Source organism: Nyctereutes procyonoides, unplaced genomic scaffold, assembly GCF_905146905.1.
Source record: "Nyctereutes procyonoides isolate TBG_1078 unplaced genomic scaffold, NYPRO_anot_genome, whole genome shotgun sequence".
NCBI classification, from domain to species: domain Eukaryota; kingdom Metazoa; phylum Chordata; class Mammalia; order Carnivora; family Canidae; genus Nyctereutes; species Nyctereutes procyonoides.
In genome coordinates, this window is record NW_026575046.1 from 49,544,824 (window position 1) to 49,566,162 (window position 21,339).

General features: G+C 36.0%; 1 protein-coding gene across 2 annotated transcripts in view; it reads left to right on the top strand.

Moving 5' to 3' along the window:
* CPEB4 (cytoplasmic polyadenylation element binding protein 4) overlaps positions 1–21,339 on the top strand; it is a 62,133-nt gene that overhangs the window by 8,947 nt on the left and 31,847 nt on the right. For both annotated transcript variants that reach the window (XM_055325220.1, XM_055325221.1), the window contains exon 2: positions 10,552–10,633. In XM_055325220.1, the coding sequence (XP_055181195.1) occupies positions 10,552–10,633 (82 nt within the window). The remainder of the gene's footprint in view (positions 1–10,551; positions 10,634–21,339) is intronic.

A 21,339-nucleotide genomic window follows, 5' to 3' on the forward strand; every position in this document is an offset into this window, starting at 1 on the left:
GAAACAATGTGTAAATGGTGTTTTCAGACATTAATAGTCACATTTATAAATGTATTACTTGTATGCTTATATGCAGTGTGTGCTTTTTAATTTCTGTGGCAAAATGGTACCACAAGAGGCAAACTTTATCCTTTGGGTAGCAGAATTCAGGTCTCATTACATGTCAAGAAGGAAACTCCATCAGCCACCACTTAGAGGTCCTCTCCTCATGTCTGCAAACTGAATTATTAAAGTTCAAAGTCTTAATCTGTATAAGTACTTTTCATATTGTAGAGTATTTGGATTGGGCAATTTCTGTTTGCCGAATATTTACCAGAAGTATCCCAATCATTATTTTTTTATATATATCTAAACTAAGTTATAGTTAATATTTCAGTATTATACATTTTAAAGCTATATTTATATTTAAACATTATGTAATATACTTTTAATAGTAGTCCTTTCAGGTGTTTTTGAGGAATGCATCTAGTGCTAGTCAGTAAAATAGCTATTGTCATTTTACATCTGTAAGAACCTTTAAAAAACAAGTCAGCATAAGAATGTTGCTATTAAGAAAAATCTCCTAATTATAGTATGGAAGTCAGATCTGGGTTCTAAATATGGGGCTGCCACTTACTAACTATATGACCTAGGGCAAGCTACCTAACTTTCCTGATCCTTCATTTTCTCATTTGTTTTTACTGGTCATCAAATAGAAATATTAATTCAAAATCTTGAAAATAGCATATATTTTTAAAATATGAAAGCCAGTATATATCTTGTGTTTGGCAGTTTGAGCTTAATTTTAAAGAAGAATTTCGGGCAGCCTGGGTGGATCAGCAGTTTAGCCCTGCCTTCGGCCCAGGGCCTGATCCTGGAGACCGAGGATCGAGTCCCATGTCGGGCTCCTTTCATGGAGCTGCTTCTCCCTCTGCCTGTGTCTCTGCCAATCTCAATCTCTCTTTCTCTCTGTGTCTCTCATGAATAAATAAATAAAATCTTTAAAATAAATAAAGAATTTCATAAACTGAATTATAATTTGTAAGAATAAAGTCACTGTACTTAAATAATAGTGGGAATCAGGCTAGATGATGTCCTCGTTTTCTTGAACACTGGTAAAAAATTTAATGACCAATTTTTTTTCTTCTTTTTTTCCCCTCTCTCTATTTTGGTAAAGTGTTTTCCCTCATGTATTTTAAATCTTTTATTAGGGAAAAATTTAAGCATATTGAATAATAGACAAAATAGTATAGCAAACCCCCATGTGTGTGTAATCTGGCTTCAACAGTGATCAACTCCTGGACAAACTCCTATCTTCTTCCTATCCCTCTCCTCTTTGATGTTATTTTAAAGCAGTTCCCAGATATCGTATCATCCCATTTGTAAATGCTTTAGTATGTGTCTCCAGAACATTAGAAATCTTTTTTTTCCCCACGTAAAAACAACAGCAACAAAATTTCCTAGTGGTTTTTTGAGAAAATATGGTGAGAAAACTGAAGCAAGGCCCACATTTCTGTTGCACCTCTGCAGCGTGTTTCACCACTCAAGCTGGTACTAGTCTCTAAGGACATCAATGCTAGCTGGCATCATCTCCTTCCTTCTGGGCAGACAAGGGTGCTGGTGGTCATAGGCCATCAAATAAGAAGGGGGGGGAGAGATCCAAAAAGTGCCAAAACATCAATTGGGGACCAGAAATCTGGGAAGAGATTGTTTATAGTTTTTTTTTTCCAGCTTATTCTTATCTTTACCCCAGGTTTAGGCTTCCATGGACTTTTGTGGAAAGGATCTCTAAAAAGAGAGAGAATAGAACACGACTGGGAGATCTTTGTTGTATTTTTGTCTGTTTTTGTTTTTAAAGAAGAATTTAGAGGTTTGAGGCCTTTTGCTGACCTTTGGACTGCATCAAACTTTTTTACATCTCACTTTCAACCTACAAAGGTTTGGTATTTTCAGTGGCCCATATCCTGGGAATACATGACCAAGGCAAGCATGTTCCTTCTCCTCATGATGTGTACAGTCTGGTGACATCTTTGCACCTGAGTGTTTAGAAGTGCCTTCTGCTCAGGAAACTCTTGAGAGCTAAAGTTGTGGGGGTGGGAGTGTGAGGGCCCAGAAAGAAGACTATCACTGGGCATAGTGGGCATAGGCTGCCCCTTTTTTTTTTTTTTTTTTTTTTGACATTGCTCTCAAGACTCACAAGAGATTTTATGGGTTATAGGACACAAGCAAGCCTCAGTTTAGGAATAAAGATTGTGCATCTGTTGACCATTTTCTTTGCTGACTCTGGACCCTGATCAGGCCCAGCAGACATGAAACAGAGGAACTCTGATGGCCAGTAAGCAGCCAAAGACAGAGGAAGGGCCAGAAGGGTCTAAATGACTTCATTCCTTAGGGTTGAGTTTTAGTAATATTTGCCTATTTTCCTGAAACTAGTGACTTCTTGACCTCAGTAGCTGATTAAGTAGGAGGAATATTTTTTCTATTTCATTTTGTTATGAAAATGGGCTACAGGAAATAGCATAGAATAGCTGAATTATTCAGATATAACAATATCTAATTTAATATATTAATTTCAGGCTCTTTTGCCATTTTACCAGAGAGAGAAGCAGCAGAGGGAATGCTTATTAAATGGGTCTACTAACTGCTGGGCATTTTGTACAATCTGCCAGATACCTTATTTCATTTCTCCTCACCAGTTTTATAAGGGAGGGTTATTATCCTTATGTTGCTGTTGAAACCAAGGTTCAGAGATTCTGCACTGTCAAGATCACTTGTCTAGTAAGTGATAATTTAAACTTAGATTGTGGAGACACTTGGGTGGCTCAGCGGTTGAACATCTGCCTTCAGCTCAGGGTGTGATCTCAGAGTTGTAGGATCAAGTCCCACACTGGGCTCCCTGTGAGGAGCCTGCTTCTCCCTCTACCTATGTCTCTGCCTCTCTCTGTGTGTCTTTCATGAATAAGTAAATAAAATTAAAAAACAAACAAACAACTCAGGTCGTGGAACAGAAAAAAAATACATACGTATATATATATATTATAATATATATATTAGTTTTTAGAAAGAGTACATGAGAGTCAACCTGGGGGGTGGGCAAAGGGAGAGGGAGAGAATCTTAAGTAGGCTGCACACTCAGTGCAGAGCCCGACGTGGGGCTTGATCTCATGACCCTGAGATCATAACTTAAGCTGATAGATATCAAGAGTTGGATGCTTAACTGACTGAGCCACCCAGGTGTCCCTTGGAACAGAATAGATTTTAATTATTGCTTTCTGCCAGGCAAGGTGAGAATGCACAAATAGTCAAGAGAAGAACGAGTCTGTTGATCCAGGCACTGACTAATCAAGTCTGGAATGGCAGTTTTTTAAATTCAGTTAAGTGGTGACAAGAAATGTGTATCATTTCAAGGATTTCTAATGCTCAAAATCAGTATGGTTTATTTAATGAAGGTGGAATTAAAGAAAATTTTCTCAAAGGCTTTCTGGAGAGAGCTATTTAATCCATTCACATGGGAGTGAATGGACCTGTTGATCCAATCAGAGTAGTACACCAAAGACATTCATTCATTTATAGGTTCTTATAGGGAGCATTTGGTATCCTACAGTCTGTAAGATTCTGCCTTCATTGTTAAGTCATCATAATGAGAAAGTACTGATTGAAGACATAACATGTTAAGAAATACAAGATGCTGAACTGAATGTGGTTTCTTCTACTTTAGATAATTACCTCTTGGACTTTAACTTCCGACCCTTGTTCTCAGCATTCAGGCCCTCTATATATGAAGGACTTCATACCTGCCAGGTGTTTTTTTATACATTGAAATTTCTAGGTCATGACAAGAATGAACCACTTATTTAAATGAACCACTTTTCTGAGCTTCTGCTCTGAAGTTAGACTCCTCCACTTACTGTGTGACTTTGAGAGCAATTAGCTAACTTCTCTTTGCCCAAAATGGGAGTGATAATTACATACACTTTACATGGTGGTTGTGCGGAACTAATGTCTGTAAATCATGCATAATTCACATAAGATGCACAACAGTGAACCAGGAGAAACATGTTAGCCACTTTAATAATGGTGGTGATGATGATGACAGTCTTATAGTATGCTACACATATGCTGCAATGTGTGGCTATGGAGAGATGAGTGACCCTCACGGTCCACTGGGGGGGATAACTGTAAGGGGATTTGTCAACATCATATGAAATGGCAGCATCCGGAGGGGATGGAGAAAAAAGGACTTGTGCCTGCACAGGGATGTGAAGGTCATCTGGAAGTGGAATCTTGAAAGTTGACTATGTAGTCAATTTTTGATGCCTGTGGGCTTAAATATTTAATCCAAGAAGAACATTTACATTTTGGCACATCTCAGATTAAAACACCCATAGTACCTTTGATTAATTATGGGCTCATTGGCATTTCAAACTTCCTATTTATTTTGGCAGCTGACATACTGGCATAGACTTTCCTTTCAAACCAAAATATTTTCTTTTCCCTTCTTCACTAGGGAAAGTTTAAGCCAGAAAGAGAATCTTCATTGACTGATGCAGACACATAGCTGTCTGAGAAGTGATGATTACAGTAATGTCTGTCTTTATAGGGAGTGAGTGAGTAAAGGGAGTAGCTGACTTCTGACATTGGTACTTAATAATGTGGTAATATTTGATTAAGTACTTTTTGTGTTTTAGACCCAGTCCAGTGATGTGAAAACATACTAACTCAAGTATAAAAAGACAAGACCAATAACAGAGTGGTCATGGTGGTTGATTTATTGAAATTGACTTGTGATCTTTTTCCAAGTTAGGTATCTCAGAGCTTCAAGGGGGCTTTGTTTTGGGTTCTGTGAGTAGAGGCTACCTCTTCACATGGAAACCTTAAAATGGTTGATGTAGAATATTTTTTTAGAAGATTTTATTTATTCATGAGAGACACAGGGAGAAGCAGAGACACAGGCAGAGGGAGAAGTAGGCTCCAGCGGGGATCCCAGTGTGGGGCTCAGTCCTGGGACTCTGGAATCACCCCTTGAGCCAAAGGCAGATGCTCAACCACTGAGCCACCGAGGCGTCCCTGATATAGAATATTTAAGATGGACTGTATTATGGCCAGTCAGCTACAAATCACAATGCCAAGTATCTAAGGAAATTAACCTGTTGAATATACTTGTTTAACTCAGTGCTTTTCAAAGTGTGGTCCCTGGCTTCACTTAGAAACTTATTAGAAATGTGAATTCTTGGACCCTACCCAGACCTCCTGAATGAGACACTTTGTGGATAATCTATAATTTGACAAGACCTCCAGATGATCCTGACAGGCTCCCAAGTATGAGAAATAGTGGCTTGGAGTAGCCATCTGGATGGATGTTTAAGAAAAAAAGCAACGGATAATGATTTAGGTTTGTGGTATAATTGCAGTCTACAGTTGTTTTTTCTGTTGGCAATAAACCAACAGGTTCACATATTTCTTTTGGCTATTTCTGGAATATTACGAAAAGTCAGGTCATCAGTTATTTGCTGATGTCCTATTTTCCCATGGAAGTCAGGATTACTTTGGTGTAAATTAAAAGGATGGGTTCTGATTTTGAAATACTAATTTGTTTTATCGGAACATTATTTTTTATCAGCTTTGATTTCCATATTGACTTGTATGGTTTTTCCTTTGGAAATTGTCCTGTGAAGTAGAGATGACAGAAACCAAAGCCAACCAGTAACTGACATGCAACTCAATATTTTCAATACAACAATCAAGATAATAAAATGAGGTCTAAGTATGGTAATCAAGTTTGCTTTGCTGAGCCTTGAAGATAATTGGTGCTCTTCTATTTTCATTCATGGTTTAGCTTACATGTTGTAGAGTCAGAAGGCCTGGGTTCAAATTCTACCCCTCCACTTACTTTGCATTGATAGAGTTACTTAATCACTCTCAACTTGTTTCTTCATCTGTGAAATGGGATAATTTTACTGAACATAGCTAATTGTGTAGGATTTTTGTGAGGAATAAATAAGATCATGCATATCAAGCATTAGAAGTTGATAAATGTTAACTGCTGATTTTGTGATTATTATTACTACTGTTACTACCATTTGTACTTCTGTGGTTGGCAGTAGATAATCTAGAAAGGCATTTGTGGTAGCTTTCTAATTTGTGCACCACATCTTTTTGTCACCTCAATAGGAAGAAGGAAGATAAGGCTTCTTATCTTTTCAGTACCTCTGATATCATTCCTATATTATTCTTACACATACATTTTGTTTATTTTTGATTTATTGAAAAATATCTGAGTGACTACTATTTGCTAGGCACTTGCTAGCACGTTCCTGCTCCCAGGACCTTTAATAGCAGAGTGTCTTATTTATTCAAATGTATGTCTTAATTAGTGTGGTCCTTTGACTTCCATGTTCATTACTTTACCCAAGGAATTATCGCCTGCTTTGGAAGGAGACTTAGGCTTGAATCCCACCTAGCTGCTGAACTATCCAGTAACCTGCCTGTGCAGTAATTATGAAATTTCCCTTAATCTTAGTTTTAATTATTAAAACAGGAATAATGTCATCTAATTTATAAGGAGGTTTGAGGGTGAATTAAGATAGTATGAATAAAGTACCTAAAATAATGTCAGGTACTTATTAGATAGTCAATGAAAGATAGTTCTATTTTTCTACCTTTAGACTGTCAGGAGAAACTGATGATGGTGGGTTGAAGCAAATTTGTTTGCTGATATTTTTTTGTTTTGAAATGGATTCTCTGCCCTATTATCTGAAATCAGGCCATCCTACTTCAACAAATCATTTTAAGTAATTTTTTTTATTTAAAAAGCTTATTATTTTGCTTTATGTATAGCATAAGAAGATATAGCAACTGTCCTTCTAATACTCTTAAGGGTTCATTTTCATATTACCTATGATTGGCTCTTACCTTTTTTGTGGGCACAAAGAGATGAGCTTTCATTAGTCATTCTCATTTATGTTTTGCTTTCTGCCATAATCATCACTATAATTTAAACTAAATCTTGGGAAAGCATAAGCTGAGGATATTGGAAAGCTAGAATACAAATATATTTTAGAGCTACGAAAAGGACATTATAGATTCAATCAAACTCTTTCCCTTTTCAGATCAGCAAAGAGGTTTAGAAGATGAAAGTACCCAAGCTCACATGACACACCACTGGTGGAGTTGGGGCTTCCTAGTGTCTAATGCTCATTCTACTAATTTATGCTGATGCTCATATTTTGGTTGTCAGCTCAAGTTCAATCAGAAGAGTTGTCACTTAGCAAGGTTTCTATTTTATAGTTAGTTTACTTTCTGGAAAACAGATCCAAGAAAATAGAGAAATGATTATGATAGTTGGCCCAATTAGCAATCAAAAAGGGTAAAATCAAAGAATGAAATAGGGACATCCAAACCCTCCTGATTTGTCAGTTTGTTTATTGGGTAGGAAAACCAGCATCATTTGTGCTGCTGTTCTTATTCTTTGGATTTATTTATTTGTGCCTACTCCTCCACCTACTTCCTAGTGGCACACTTATATTTTAGTTTTTTGTTTTCGTTTTTAATTAGAGGTTAAAATTGGATGGAAAAGATCAGTGAGAGGGAGTAAATCAAGAAGGATAAACTTTAGATCCTCTCTGAGAACGGAATGTTTACTTGACAAAATATTTGGCTTTTGAACTCTTTGAATTGCCAAAGCACCATAAGAAATAAAATGTTATACAAATGTCATCATTTATAATAATTATAATAAGGTTGGACTGTGGGGATAAATACCTATTAGGTCAGGGTTGGCAAGAATGTGGTAACTGTGCCATTGGGTCCTGTACCTTGTACTTAAATCATCAGCAGTCTACCCAGACACTGTTCCCTTCTGAATCTGTACAGAGCCTGAAAATCCTTCCGAACACATTGCATCTGAAGTTGATACCAGTTGATCAGAGTTTGTATATTGGTATTGATTTGTTACTCTTGTATTAAATCATGACAAAGGAAAGTTAGTATAAGTGTAAAAAGGATGAAGGGTTTGTTTTTAATCCCCATAAAGCATTACTTGAAAATTTAAAAATTTCACTTAGGATTTTGATATTAGTATATTCTAACAAATAGAAGTCAGGCAAAAATCTTTATGTTTCAGGCAATATGTGGGGGCAGGTGGGTTACAAAGTGACTTTGCTAAATTCCAGTACCACATATAGAAACTTATAGGTAAAAAGGATGCTTCTTTACTTAATAGAAACAGCTGTCATAAACCAAAACACACTGTGTAATATTCTTTATCAACTGCTTCTTTTCAGTGATCTTGTTATTCGGTGATGGGCAAAATTCAAGTTCTGGAAATTCGCAAGGTTGCTTACTTTAGTTGCATTAAAAAAAAAAAAAGCTGAATACTCCCATCCCACTACCCATTACAGTTATTTTGGCAAATGAAAACCTGCAATTCTACAGCAGGAAAGGGAAAATGTAAAAAACCTTAAGGAAGTAGAAGGGAAGAAATATTTTAAACATTTAAAAAATACTTGAAGGAATTCATTTATTCATTGCTTTCGCAAACGTGTGCTTTCTACCTGTCACTTTCTGCATGAGGCACAGTGATAACAGAAGTGTAGGACAAGGCTTCTCAATCTGTTTCACCTCACGACACACATAGAAAACATAATATTGAAGCAGAAGTCACCTGCTAGGAAGTTCCTGTGGGCTTAGGAGATGAGTATCATGGCATACTGACATCCTTTGGAGTTGTGCACATTGGGAACATTTGATGTAAGACATAACTTCCTTCCTTTGGGAAACTGGCTGAAGACATAGGCAAGCTACTAGACACTGAGAATTATTGCCTCCAAGATTGGTTTTGTATTGGAGATAGTAGAGACAGTGGCTGGCCTGGTTATGGGTGTGGTTCATAGATTTCAGAACAGAGGACAAATCTAGTAACTGTAGAATGAGATAGTGGAATTTTATATTATTCTTTTTCAAATTATGCCTCACATCCACTTTGCTTCCAAAAGAAAATGAAGTATGAATTTTGATTTAATTCAGTGCTTAAGATGAGGAAGGATAAAAAACAGAATGGTGTTTCCCTTTTTGTGAATTAGAAATTCTAATTCTGGGCATGTGTCCTCCTGCTTCTTTATTGACCATGTTGAGTAGATGAAGATGAGGAGGAAAGACTTAGGAACAAAAGTGGGAAAGATGTTCTGGAAGGAGTTGTACTGTATTAAGGTATCTGCTTCCGATCCCCATCTTCCTTCTCTCTGCACACCCATCACCCCGCTGCCCCCCCCCAAAAAAAAACCCTGTAATACTCTCTGTTTTAAATATGGATTATATCTAAATATAACTGTCCTTGCATTCCTGAAGTTGCAGACGTAAAAAAAAAATGGTACCATAAAACAATTCAGTGAACATTCGGAGTTCACTACCACATGGTGGGGTAGGGTTAGGAGAAGTGATCCCTATTTCAGAGAAATAAGACAAGCAATATTATGGAAGGACAGAGGAGAGAAATGTCAGGTCAATAAAAAAAATGCTCTCTAATGGAGAATGTGCTCTATCAGCCTTAAGGTTCTAAAAGTTAGCTGAGGGGGTGGGGAAGTGAGATTCAACAAGTTAAAAAAAAAGAGTGGGGAATAATATCAGGTGAATTCCTTAAAAAGCCCAGAGCTTTGAGTTATAAGTAATGTAAGAGAAACTAAAGCTAGAAAGAAGGTTATAGAATCCTGCATGTCAAATTCCTGTGGGAGCCCCCTTTTCTTTAGTATTCTTGCAGTTGTGTCTATGTGTGTACCAGTTTTATTCTTCAAGTGGGTCAGAAACCTGTATTACTGCTTCCTTTCAGAGTTTAATTTTAAAATGTTTTCATCTCCTACTTTTCACTTATCAAGCTACACTTTAATTTTTGTTGTTTCTAGTACTTTTCCTCCAGAAGAATTCTGGAGCAGTTGGGTCATTGTATATTTTAAGATTCTTCACCCACTCTTGAAATGCATTTTGTTAAACCAGGGTTTAGACCAACAGCGTTGACATCCTGTCTCCCTTTAATTTTAATGGCAACGAAATCAAGACCACTTTGCCACTTAGTGGTCTTACGGACCTTGGATAACTATTTTCACGCTTTGGCTTAAAAAATAATTACAGCTATTCTGAATAACTATTCTGAATATAGCTATTCAGTAGCAGTATCTACTGAATGCCAGCCTAGTATATAACTGCCAGAGCAAGTTTGGGAAGTTTTACCATGTTACTACAATCTTAAGTGGCAGATAAAGATTATGAATTTTATTTTATATTTGCTTCATGTTGTTGACTATATGGAAATTGGTTTTAGTTGCCTCTGCTTTATTAGTAAAAATAATACTTTTATTGAAATAATTATTAGAAATCAAATCCCTCTTTGCTGAGCCCTGGCTACTTTTATGATTTTGATGTTTTGTAAGTGTTAAAAGTAAAATGCAATAATAATGTACCTTATACAGAGAGGGAGTAAAATTGTCCCTTTTTGATCTGTGTCCCATTGAATGTAGCCTATTGTCTCCTTTTATAATTAAAAGTTTTTTTAAAAGTGATTTGTGGCTGTTGTGTTTACAGGATCGCCCCAGGACGTTTGATATGCATTCACTGGAGAGTTCACTCATCGACATTATGAGAGCTGAAAATGATTCCATTAAAGGTAATTTTAAAAGTCTCACTATTTGATTTTAGTGAAGTTAAAAATTTGTATTATCTATGTAATCTCATGAGCAATATGGCAAATATGGATTCATATTTTGTATGTAGTCAGTTCCATCAATTTTATACATGTACCTCTCATTAAAAATTCAAATATGTTTGATGGGCACCCACTGTAGGTCCATCATAATACCAATTAAGAGAACTATAAGAGTACTATACTACTCAATGAGGTGGGCAGTTAACTGGAAAGACATGAACCTACAACTAATTTTTTTACGTCTGAGGCAAAAAATGCTCAGTGCCTCAAATCTGTACGTCTCACCCATGACAGTGACTATACACTGGTAAGAGTTCAAATGTTGATAGAGTTTTTGGACTACTTTTAAAAAATTGTCAAGGGTTTCAAAGTTGAGATGAAGTTTTTTCTTTTGAAATATTTTTTATGGAGCATGTTAAAAAAATAATGCTATTTCTACTTGGATTCTGATCTCAATTCTATTACTAACTAGCTGAGTTATCTTGAATAAGACATTTCATTTTGACCAGGTCTGAATTTCTAAACTTTGTTGTAAGGGACTTATACTGGGGAGCTTTCTTTTTCTTTGCTCGTTTTTTAAAAGAAATTTGGAATAGTTGATATATTTGGTCATCCCACTTGTTCATTCATTCATTCATTCATTCCGTGCTTAGGGTCCTGCTTTGTGTCAGATGTGGCCTTGCACTAGGGTCAAAGGTGGCAAGACAGACTTACTTTAAGTGGTGACCAGCCTGGTCTGGTTTTCCCTTGAGTTTGGTTTATTACAGTACTAATGCAGTGAAACTTTTAAGTATTTTTCAGCAGACCAACAATGGTAAATTTTTTAATGAGGAGAGCTCTTTGAGGTCTGGGGAGATGAAAAATAATATGTGAAAAATATGCATCCAGCTGTTGAGATAACTTTGGAAGAAGAATATTTTTTTTTAAGATTTATTTATTCATGAGAGACAGAGACAGAGACAGAGACGTAGTCAGAGGGAGAAGCAGGCTCCCCGCAGGGAGACCAATGTGGGACTCGATCCCGGATCCCAGAATCATCCCTGAGCTGAAGGCAGATGCTCAACCTCTGAGCCACCCAGGTGTCCCTGAAATAAGAATATTTTGAAGATCTCTACTGAACTCCCCATTGAATTCTGTTGGGTGACTCTAATCTAGATACACACTGTTTCTGAGGAAAGATGATCTCATTCAGAGTCAGCTTTATTTTTGCCATTTCTTAGCACTCTGACTTTGGGTAGTGTTTCAGCCTCTTTGACCTTTCTTTTTGTTTTCTCATCAGAAAAATGAGGAGATTCTTAAGGCCCTTTTAGCACCAGAAAAACTGCACACTCTTAAAAAGTAGCTAAAGGAGAAATTTGGATATGGTTTTTGGATTGTACCAATGTCAGTTTCCTGGTTTGTGCTATAGCTACGTAAGATGTCACCACTTGAAAGACTGGGTAAAGGGTATATGGGATCCCTCTGTGCTGTTTTTTGCAACTTTCTGTGAATCTGCAATTACTTAAAAGATAAATACAGAAAAAGGAGTAAAGGTAGAGGACATTTGTTTATTCTTAATGTATTGGATTCCTTTGGCAGCTTTCTTTTTTGGGGGAGAGAGCCTCTTATGTACTTGATACTAGGAGTAATAAATAATTAGAACTCATTTTCATGATAAGCACCTATTTTTATTTTATATTTTATTTATTTTATTTCATGATAAGGGCCTTTCAGAGAAAACAGTTTACAAACAATATCAGATATAAACCATTTATTATGTAATGCTTCTAAGGAACAAGCCTCTAACTATACTTAAGTTAAATGTAAGAGTTTTACACATTATTCTAATAAGATTAACAGTAGTATTTCCTTGATTTATCAGATACAGCTAGATGTCTCTCGGGTTTATTATTACTTCTTCTCCTAGTTTTCTAAATTACTGTGTAAAGTTCTGCTTTTATTCTGTATTCCCTTTTTAATTTCTTCTACCAACTTTTACTTAAATCAATTTTCTTTTAGCTAATTTTGTAGGGATAATGAAAAGTTAAGTCTGATGACAGAAAACATTAAATCTGATTTGCCTAGTCTGGGAACATAAAAGTTTTATAAAATAGTTATTTATAAAAGGAAGTGTGTGGCAGAGTGGAAAGGCCATGGGTTTCGGAGTCAGGTAGATCTGGATTTAAATTGCCATTCTGGGATGCCTGGTTGAGCACCTGTCTTTGGCTCAGGGCATGATCCCCCAGTCCCAGGATCGATTCCCACGTTGGGCTCCCTGCATGGAACCTGTTTCTCCCTCTGCCTGTGTCTCTGCCTCTCCCTTGAATGAATAAATAAATAAAATATTTTTTAAAAAATCGCCATTCTGTCACTACAGTTTGTGGTGGTTGTGAGGATCAAATGATAGGATATATCTATGAACTGCAGCATACTGTGTAGCTCATAGAAAATACTTAGTAAACGGCATAGATTATTACTAAATATCTATTAAGTCTATTTTCATGGTTATCAAATGAGAAAGTTAGTTTCGATATAGACTTAAGTGCCAAAGTGACTTAAGTATTTTAAATGAAGTTTATCCATTTTTTTTTCCTTCAAAGAGCAGTAAAGAATTCATAGATGAATTCATGGGCCTAAAATGCCAGATTATAGTTATGCTTGATTTCTTTGTAAACCAAGATGATGAACTTTTTATCACCTAGTCTATCACTATCAAAATGTAGTTTGGCTCAGGAGAATACTTCATTAATTGTCAAACTCTCCTTTGCTTTAGATAGCTATTAGGAAAGCTGTGCTTGATTTTGACAGTGATTCTATTGTGAGATTTTGTTTAAAGATGATAGCAAAAGTTGAATATCTTAAAAACAACATGTCCTTTTAAAATATGAAACCTGCTAAATCATTTTGAAGATAAAAGCCCTTCCATGTGCTCCACTATTTTAGAAATGAAGAAAACAGAAAATGGACATTGATTCTGTAAGATTAGTAGAAAAATGTCTCTCAGAAAAATATTATAAGAATGCAATTAAAATAATTTGAGAACTATTTTAAAAAGAGCCCATGATAGGGAGGCAAATTTTATATTTGGGCTTATTTTATCTTAAAAATAATTTCATAACATATATTATGAATGACTTCATTTATTTTTATCCTTCATTTGCAGTTCCTCATAGAAATGTGGTTTGTTTTATGTGTTCAAATAATAAAGCCTAGAGTTGATACCAGAACTACAAGTCAAATGGATTAATACAGCTATTAATACTATAGCTGTATTAAACCTACAAACAAAACTGAATTTTGCTTTTCCTTTGAGCCAAAAAAAAATCTCACTTAATGTGCAGTTTAAAATTTTATTTTCAGTCAACAGACAAAATGTTTAATATATCTGGGAACCTTCAAATATAGGTTTTGAGTTTCTTTATGAATGTATTATTGGATTCCAACTGGCTTGTTGAAAACCTTTCATTTTTTTAAAACATTTTAACAAACATGCAAAAGGAGTACCTAGGCTTCATTTCATAATTTATATTAGTTTTGTTTACAGTTTAAATAGTTTCTTTAAGAATTTTAAGGCTACTATAATTTTCTCTATGTACAGAGAATTAGCTTTTTGGGTGGAAAAAGGTCCTCCCACTGCCTTATCTCCATGTCCTTTCTCTGATCAGCCGGCATGTCTGTATGTTATTTTTATTCACGAAATTGTACATTGCCTTCTCCATAACCAATGCCTGTAACAGTCCACAGAAGCTCTTCCCCAGAGACCGATTTAATTTTCTTTACTGCACACCCTGTCTCATAAGCTAAGAGCGTAAGCTACAGATAGATTTTGAATTTTGATATCCCAGGTGGCAACTTGCTCATTGCTGCAAAATTATTAGGTTTATCAAATATTTTCTTCACCTGGACAGAATCATCTTTTACTATTGTAGATAGTCAGCTGATCATTTGGGAAATATTGTATCTTACTGTATTTGTGCCTTTGCTTGACTGTGAAATTGGTACTTAACTATTTAGAAATGGAACAGCATGAAATACATTAAAACCACATGCAAGTACATCTGTTTTCAGCCTTCTGAAGCATAGGTTGGACACAGTGAAATAAAGATTCATGAAATTATATTATATTCTGTATATAGTAGGAAAGACCTCTGAAAATTAAGGAGCCTTTTTTTTTTATTTTCGTGTGTGGAGGAAATAAAAATATAGATACAAACCAAGAAGTAGCAGTTATGGAGTGGAAGCAGAGGGAGACCACACTGGAATAAAGAGGGAAAAAAGTACTTGAAAATTATCAGATTGTCAAATGGAGCTGAACAGTCCACAGTTTGATAATAGTGGTTGAAATGTATTTTCAATCCTATATATGAAAACAATTTAGTATCCAGTTTGCTTCATTTCACTAGAAAGCCAAATGAGACAGCAAAATTATTGAGAGAAAAAAGGCAATCTGTAAATTGTCAAAACATTATAATTGTTCGTCAGATATTAACTAAATTATGAGTCAGAATATCATCTTATTTTTCCTCAGGATTGTAAAATTGGAATCTTTTTGTCTTTATACTGTTATAGAATGTATCTTGCTTCCAGTTTTTGGAAAAGGGAACTCAACATATCCACCCAACCCCTCTGAGTTTCAGGCATTTTAAATACTTGATTTGAATGTAAGCAATAATGATTGCATTCAGAAATGCAGGTTGTTTCAAGTGCCAGTGTTTTACATATCCCATGGTGCCCAAGAAACCTATTGCATATGGAGAGTGAGTAGTGGGAGTATGTTATACAGTTAGACACTGCTGCCACACTTGCTTCATGCATTCATTTAATAAGAATTTATTTTAAGAGCTGGATCTGCTCCAAAGATACTATGTATTTAATTCCTAACTGCGTAGGGTATTGTGACCCTGTGTTTTAATATTTTTGATATATGTTTTCTTTCTTTACTACACATTAAATTGGGGGGCCCTTCCCCCACTAGTTTCATTGCTGTGGGTTTGTTTGAAACAAATGCTTAAATGAGTAGGCAAGCGTTGATTCCATCTGTGCCTCTTTTCTTTGTTGCTAAGCAAAAGAATTTATAATGATCTCTCTAGAAGAAAATCATGAAACTCTGCTGAAAGTTTAGTACACAAGGCCTGTTTCATTTATTTTGTATGAGTTTTTTTTTTATGTCACTGTAAGAGAATGACCGTTGGGATAATTTAAATTCTTTATCTTTACTATAGGGGGAGGAGAAAGTTAGTGCTACTTAAAAAAAAAAATATATATATATATACCATAAAAAATAACCAGGAAATCTTTAATTTTCCTTTGGTGCACATTTTTTTTTAATATTCCTATGTTCCAAATTGCAGCCACGTAGTTCTCTATTTTAAAGAACAGATGTTGCAGATACACGTTTTAGAGCATATACAGCATACCAACTTTATGTAGCCTGAGATAGCTCCAAAAACTTTCTACAAGAGTTACTGAAAATAGGACTATATTTAATATCGCTATAGATTTGAATTTCGGAGTAACTAAAATTATAAAAACAAAAGGCGCTTTTACTAAAATAAGTTCTGTTGCTGTAATATTAAAATGATTTATTTCAAATGGTTATGAGTATTGTTTCTTACAGTATTTAACCTTTTTCTGGTTGAATCAGTTTGCCTCTGGTAATCTGAGAAAAGACTTCTATACCTTACTCTGCACCCCACACCTCCATCACTTTTGTCAAGGACTAGATGGACATTTTCCTTTAAGGAAGATATAACGGAGCATGATACACAGTACCATAAAGAAGAAATGGATAATGCAAACCAGCTAATTTTACTTGTGATTCTTAATCAAATTTCACCCTTCAAGTAAATTACTATTACTTGGTGTCATATGTCTTCTTGTGACTTGCGGGATCTTTAAATATTACCCATCTTGAAGCTTCAGAGTCCACCAGGCAGCTGCTAGGAGAGCCCTGCTAGGAGAGCCCTTCCTGAACTCAGCTAGTTCCTTCTTGCTCTGTTTGGATGATACCAAGTAACTCAAAGCAACATGGCAGGGGAGTGGCCGAGGCCTCCAGAGAATAAAAAATTGCCTTCTAAAAGTTTCATGAGTAATGGAGTAAGGTATATAGCAAATATAAAGCAAATAAGACAGTTTAAACTCGGCTACAATGGACTTCCTGTGTGGCCATTTAGAAAAGAAGTAGTTTCTTCTCCTTTTGCACTCTCCCTTTCATGGCTGCTGAAATGGAACATCCTAAACAGTCTTTCTCTTTTGCTTGGCTTAGTTGGGCGGCAGGATGGGACCTGGGCTTCTGTGTTGAGGTAACTACTTTTGTGAGCAAGGAGAGAATAAAGTAATGGGGCATGATTTTCTTTGTATTATCGATACAGGCTGTATTCTTAATTTTGAACAGCCTTTCTGGTTTCCTACTGGTCAGGATATGTTGGATTCCTCACACAGCACTGTGTAGGCAGAGCTTTCAAAGGTGTGGATTTTGAATAGTGTGACTATGCTTTTTCAGATGGGGATTGCTGTTGTTCTTGGTTTGGTTTGGTTTGGTTTTCAGCGGGAGAGGGGAATGCCTGGGAGAACAAAATGTGTGTGTGAACATCGATGTGCTCATAGTGTTGGATTGAAGTCCTCATCCTAGCCTCTGAATTGAAACCAGCTCAATTCATATTAAATACTCCTTGTACGGTGTCCAGATCCTCCTCTGCCTAATTTATTGACTTAACATAGACTGGTAAGTAGAAAGTAGTGATCCTTTGCCCTCTACCCTCCACACAATCGTGGTAGAATATTGACCCTTGTTTTTATTTGTTCTGAAAAATCATGTAAGCAGTTGTCACAAAGGGGGAGTTTGTCTGATGTCATCTGTGATGTTGGGTCCATAATTACTACAGTAGGCCTCTTAATTCTGAACATGGAACACAGAGGCTTATTTTGAGCCCATGAAAACGGAGTAGTCCTCTTAAAACATTGTTAATTTCTGATTTTGCCTGGGTGAGAGGTAAGGGTAAAAGGGATGGGGGTAGTAAGTGAGAGTGAACTTTTTATGAGACTAGAAGGTTCAAGATCCTAAACATTTCTTTGAAAGAAGCTTTTAACTTAATAACTTGTTTTTTTTTTTCCTTTACAAATTGTGTTAATAAGGCTTACATATTTTATGTTTGTTGTGATTTAATTTTGTTGGATACACATTCAGAGCAGGGACTGGTGAAAGGAATAAACTACATGTGATAGTTAACACTTAGAAATAACAAGAAAATAATAACTTAGAAAGCAAGAAGCAGTCGGGTAGCAAATTAACAAGTGCTTTTCCATAACATTCCCTTTCACGGTGTTGTGTACAACTTAATAAGTATGGATATTACAATATATGGACAGAAATTAATGTTTTCCATTCAGAAATGAAATCAGAATGACATTTAAGTAGTAGAGTTTTCAGACTTTGTCTCCAGTTTGTCAGTGTTAAATATTAGGAACCTCCCTACACTATAAAAATCAGAAAAGGAGGTCTAGAGTATTTAGAGAGATCCATTTTGTTTCTGCTCTAATAGTGTATGTGCACCTTTTGGTACTGTCACTTATTATTTTTCTGTTTTCCCCTTCTGTATTATAAAATTCTATGGAGAGGTAACTTGCTCTCTCATTTCATGACAGGTACTAAACCAGCCCTGTATTACCAATACTTGTATAATGAAAGCTCTTTTGATAGTGAAGTAATACAATAGTGAGCTGTCTGTGAAGGTCTTAAGACTTTCCTTGATCTTGTTATATAATCCTTGAATGTTACTTGCTGACTTTGAGGAAGGGAAGCAATGCCATCTGATTCATAGCTGTCATAAAAATATCCAAGATTCTCTTTGCACACAGTTTAGTAACAGGAAGGACAGCACAGTTGCACAATTGTGCCACAAAATTATTTCTTCCTTGATATGCATGGAATTTCTACCTGAATATGTATGCAGTTGATTTATTTATCACCTTTGTATGTCTCATACAGTGAATTTCTCTACCCCACTGCTCTTTATTTTTTCCCCTCACGTTGCCACTGTCCTCACTACTAAAGTTAAAGGTGGAAAAGAGAGAAAACTCAGTGAATTTGTTGTTTAGCAGTAAAAAATTTGCCAAAGGAATACTTTTTAACTAATTTCGAACTATTACTACTTTTTAAAATCAGGTATTGAGATGGCTAGTCTGCCTCTGGGTTTCATTATTTCGTCTAATTGACTGATTCTGAATTCAGTCCCACGCCAGTGCACTCTGTTCTAAAAGCAAGGCTTTGTTTTATTCCGGGTATTACCTGGTAACCAGTCAATTAAGAACATTAGTGGAACTCTGAAGGGAAAGCAGTTCTATAATCTCTTTGGAATCCAGTTGGGCTGATGCCAGTTGCTATACATTGGGAAAGAGAAGGAGGAATCAACCAATTAGAGGACCCTTTTTTAATTCTCAAGAAACCAACAATAAGTGCAAATCTTAATTCTGAAGAGCAGCCATGATTAATTGAAGTATAAAGAACTTAAAAAAAAAACTAACTTCTACTGCCTCTAATATTCCAAAGAATAAGTGCCTGATATGGTTAATTAAATACAGATATTTAAATTAGCTACTCAGTCTCTTTGTTGTAAATGATTCAGTAGTTGTTAGATTATAACAGACTTTCCCAAATTGTAAGAGGTGAAAAGAGAAGCATTTAGAATTGCGTTTGAACTTGGCAATGCCGTTAGCAGTTATATGGTCTTAGGTCCATCGCTTCTCTCTAGATCTTGGTTTCCTCACCTAAGAATGGAAGGATTGAACATAATGACCTTTACATTGATAGTAGCAATTCCATACAGTCTTTCTGACATGGTATTCCACAGTGACAAAATTGAGGGTTTTTGTAGTTTAATGACTAAAAGTAGTGTATAAATTTCATCTGAATTTGGGTGTGGCAGTGTTTAATATTGAGTAGTTATAGAAAGGGTATACCAGAAACCAATCATATGTAGTCCGTTGAATGAAGGCTTTGTTTTTATTTTTAGACTGCCTCTTTTCTTTTTTGAGATAGGCCTAAAAATATTATGTTTAAGAAGCAGTTGCTTAAACTTGGCCTCATGGAATGTTTCTGTTTTCAGGTTGTGGGCTACAGGCCTCTTCATCCATAGGAATTATTTGATAGGGCCTATGAATCCATTAGGACTCAGTATTCCAGTTAGGTGATATGTCATTTACATGTGCAGGATTATCTTTCAAAGTCATGTGCAAGCTGATGCGCAATTAAAATACATTTAAAAGTGTTGCCAAATTCACAGTAGCCTTGTACTATTTTTTTTAATTTTTATTTATTTATGATAGCCACACACACACAGAGAGAGAGAGAGAGAGAGAGAGAGAGAGAGAAAGGCAGAGACACAGGCAGAGGGAGAAGCAGGCTCCATGCACCGGGAGCCCGATGTGGGATTCAATCCTGGGTCTCCAGGATCACGCCCTGGGCCAAAGGCAGGCGCCAAACCGCTGCGCCACCCAGGGATCCCCCAGCCTTGTACTATTAAGGTTGTTTGTTGTTGTTTTATTTGTAGTATTCACTGGAGTGAGGTGGGGGCCTCAGCATGGCATGGAGGCTCTCTGTAATATTTTGATTGAAGTCGGTCTTAATAATTACAGAGTTTATGAAACACTGCTTTAGAGATGTTCTGCTTTAAATTGCCATTAGAATGTACCCCATTACCAACAAGAATCTAGCATAAGAAAGAATTTAGTAGAGAAGATGGTGAGGATGAAGATAGAGGAGGGAGGAGGTCATTTGCCCTATCCTAGATTATTATTATTATTATTATTATTATTATTATTATCTCCACCAAGTCGCATTTTGGAACTTTGTCTCTGACATCTACAACCGTCTATTTGCCCTATGAGGCAGGGCTAGGAGTGTGGGCTGTTTAGGTTGCATCTGCCATGATGCTAGGGTGCAAGGGGAGCCATATGACAAAAGGAATGCCCTCTGGGGTTGGATATTAGGGGGAGACTGCCTTCTTTAAGTCACATAGTTTAGAAGTATCTAACATTTTAGCTTCTGCTTATATTCTAGTTCCACAAATATTTGAGCACACTCTATATACCAGGTAGTAGTAGATCAGAGGGCACATCTGATGCCAGTCTACATTTCTCTTTTTTGAGATAGACTTGGACATTCTGTATGGAAAGCAGTGTTAACAACTAGTTCCAAGTGAAAGAACACTTACTTCTGATACTTCTCTGACTTTTACTCTGTGCCCCTTCTGAGATTTATATAACTTAAATCCTTACAATAACCTTTTATGTGAGTTTTGTGATCTTCATTTTTTACAGTTGGAGAAATTGAAGTTCAGAGAGACACAACAGCTTCAGTAGTCACTCAACTAATTGGTACCTAGAGGATCAAGATAGGAACACACAGCTTCTGACTCCTGGTTCAGTCGTTTGGATATTTATTGTGTGGCATTTAAGAAGAAAACAAACATAAAAAGAACTTAAACATTTTCTTTTTTTAGTATGCTTTAGGCAGAGAGTATGCATTAAAGTTTCCTAATTTCTACTTAGGAGAGTGGGTATAGAATTTAAGATCTGGATTTTATCATAATCTTCTGTAAAAGATTCAGATCTGACATCTGCTGGTTTCTTATTAAAAGGTACATTATTGGGAGTGGAGGTCAAAATAGAATCACTGAGGGAACTTTGCC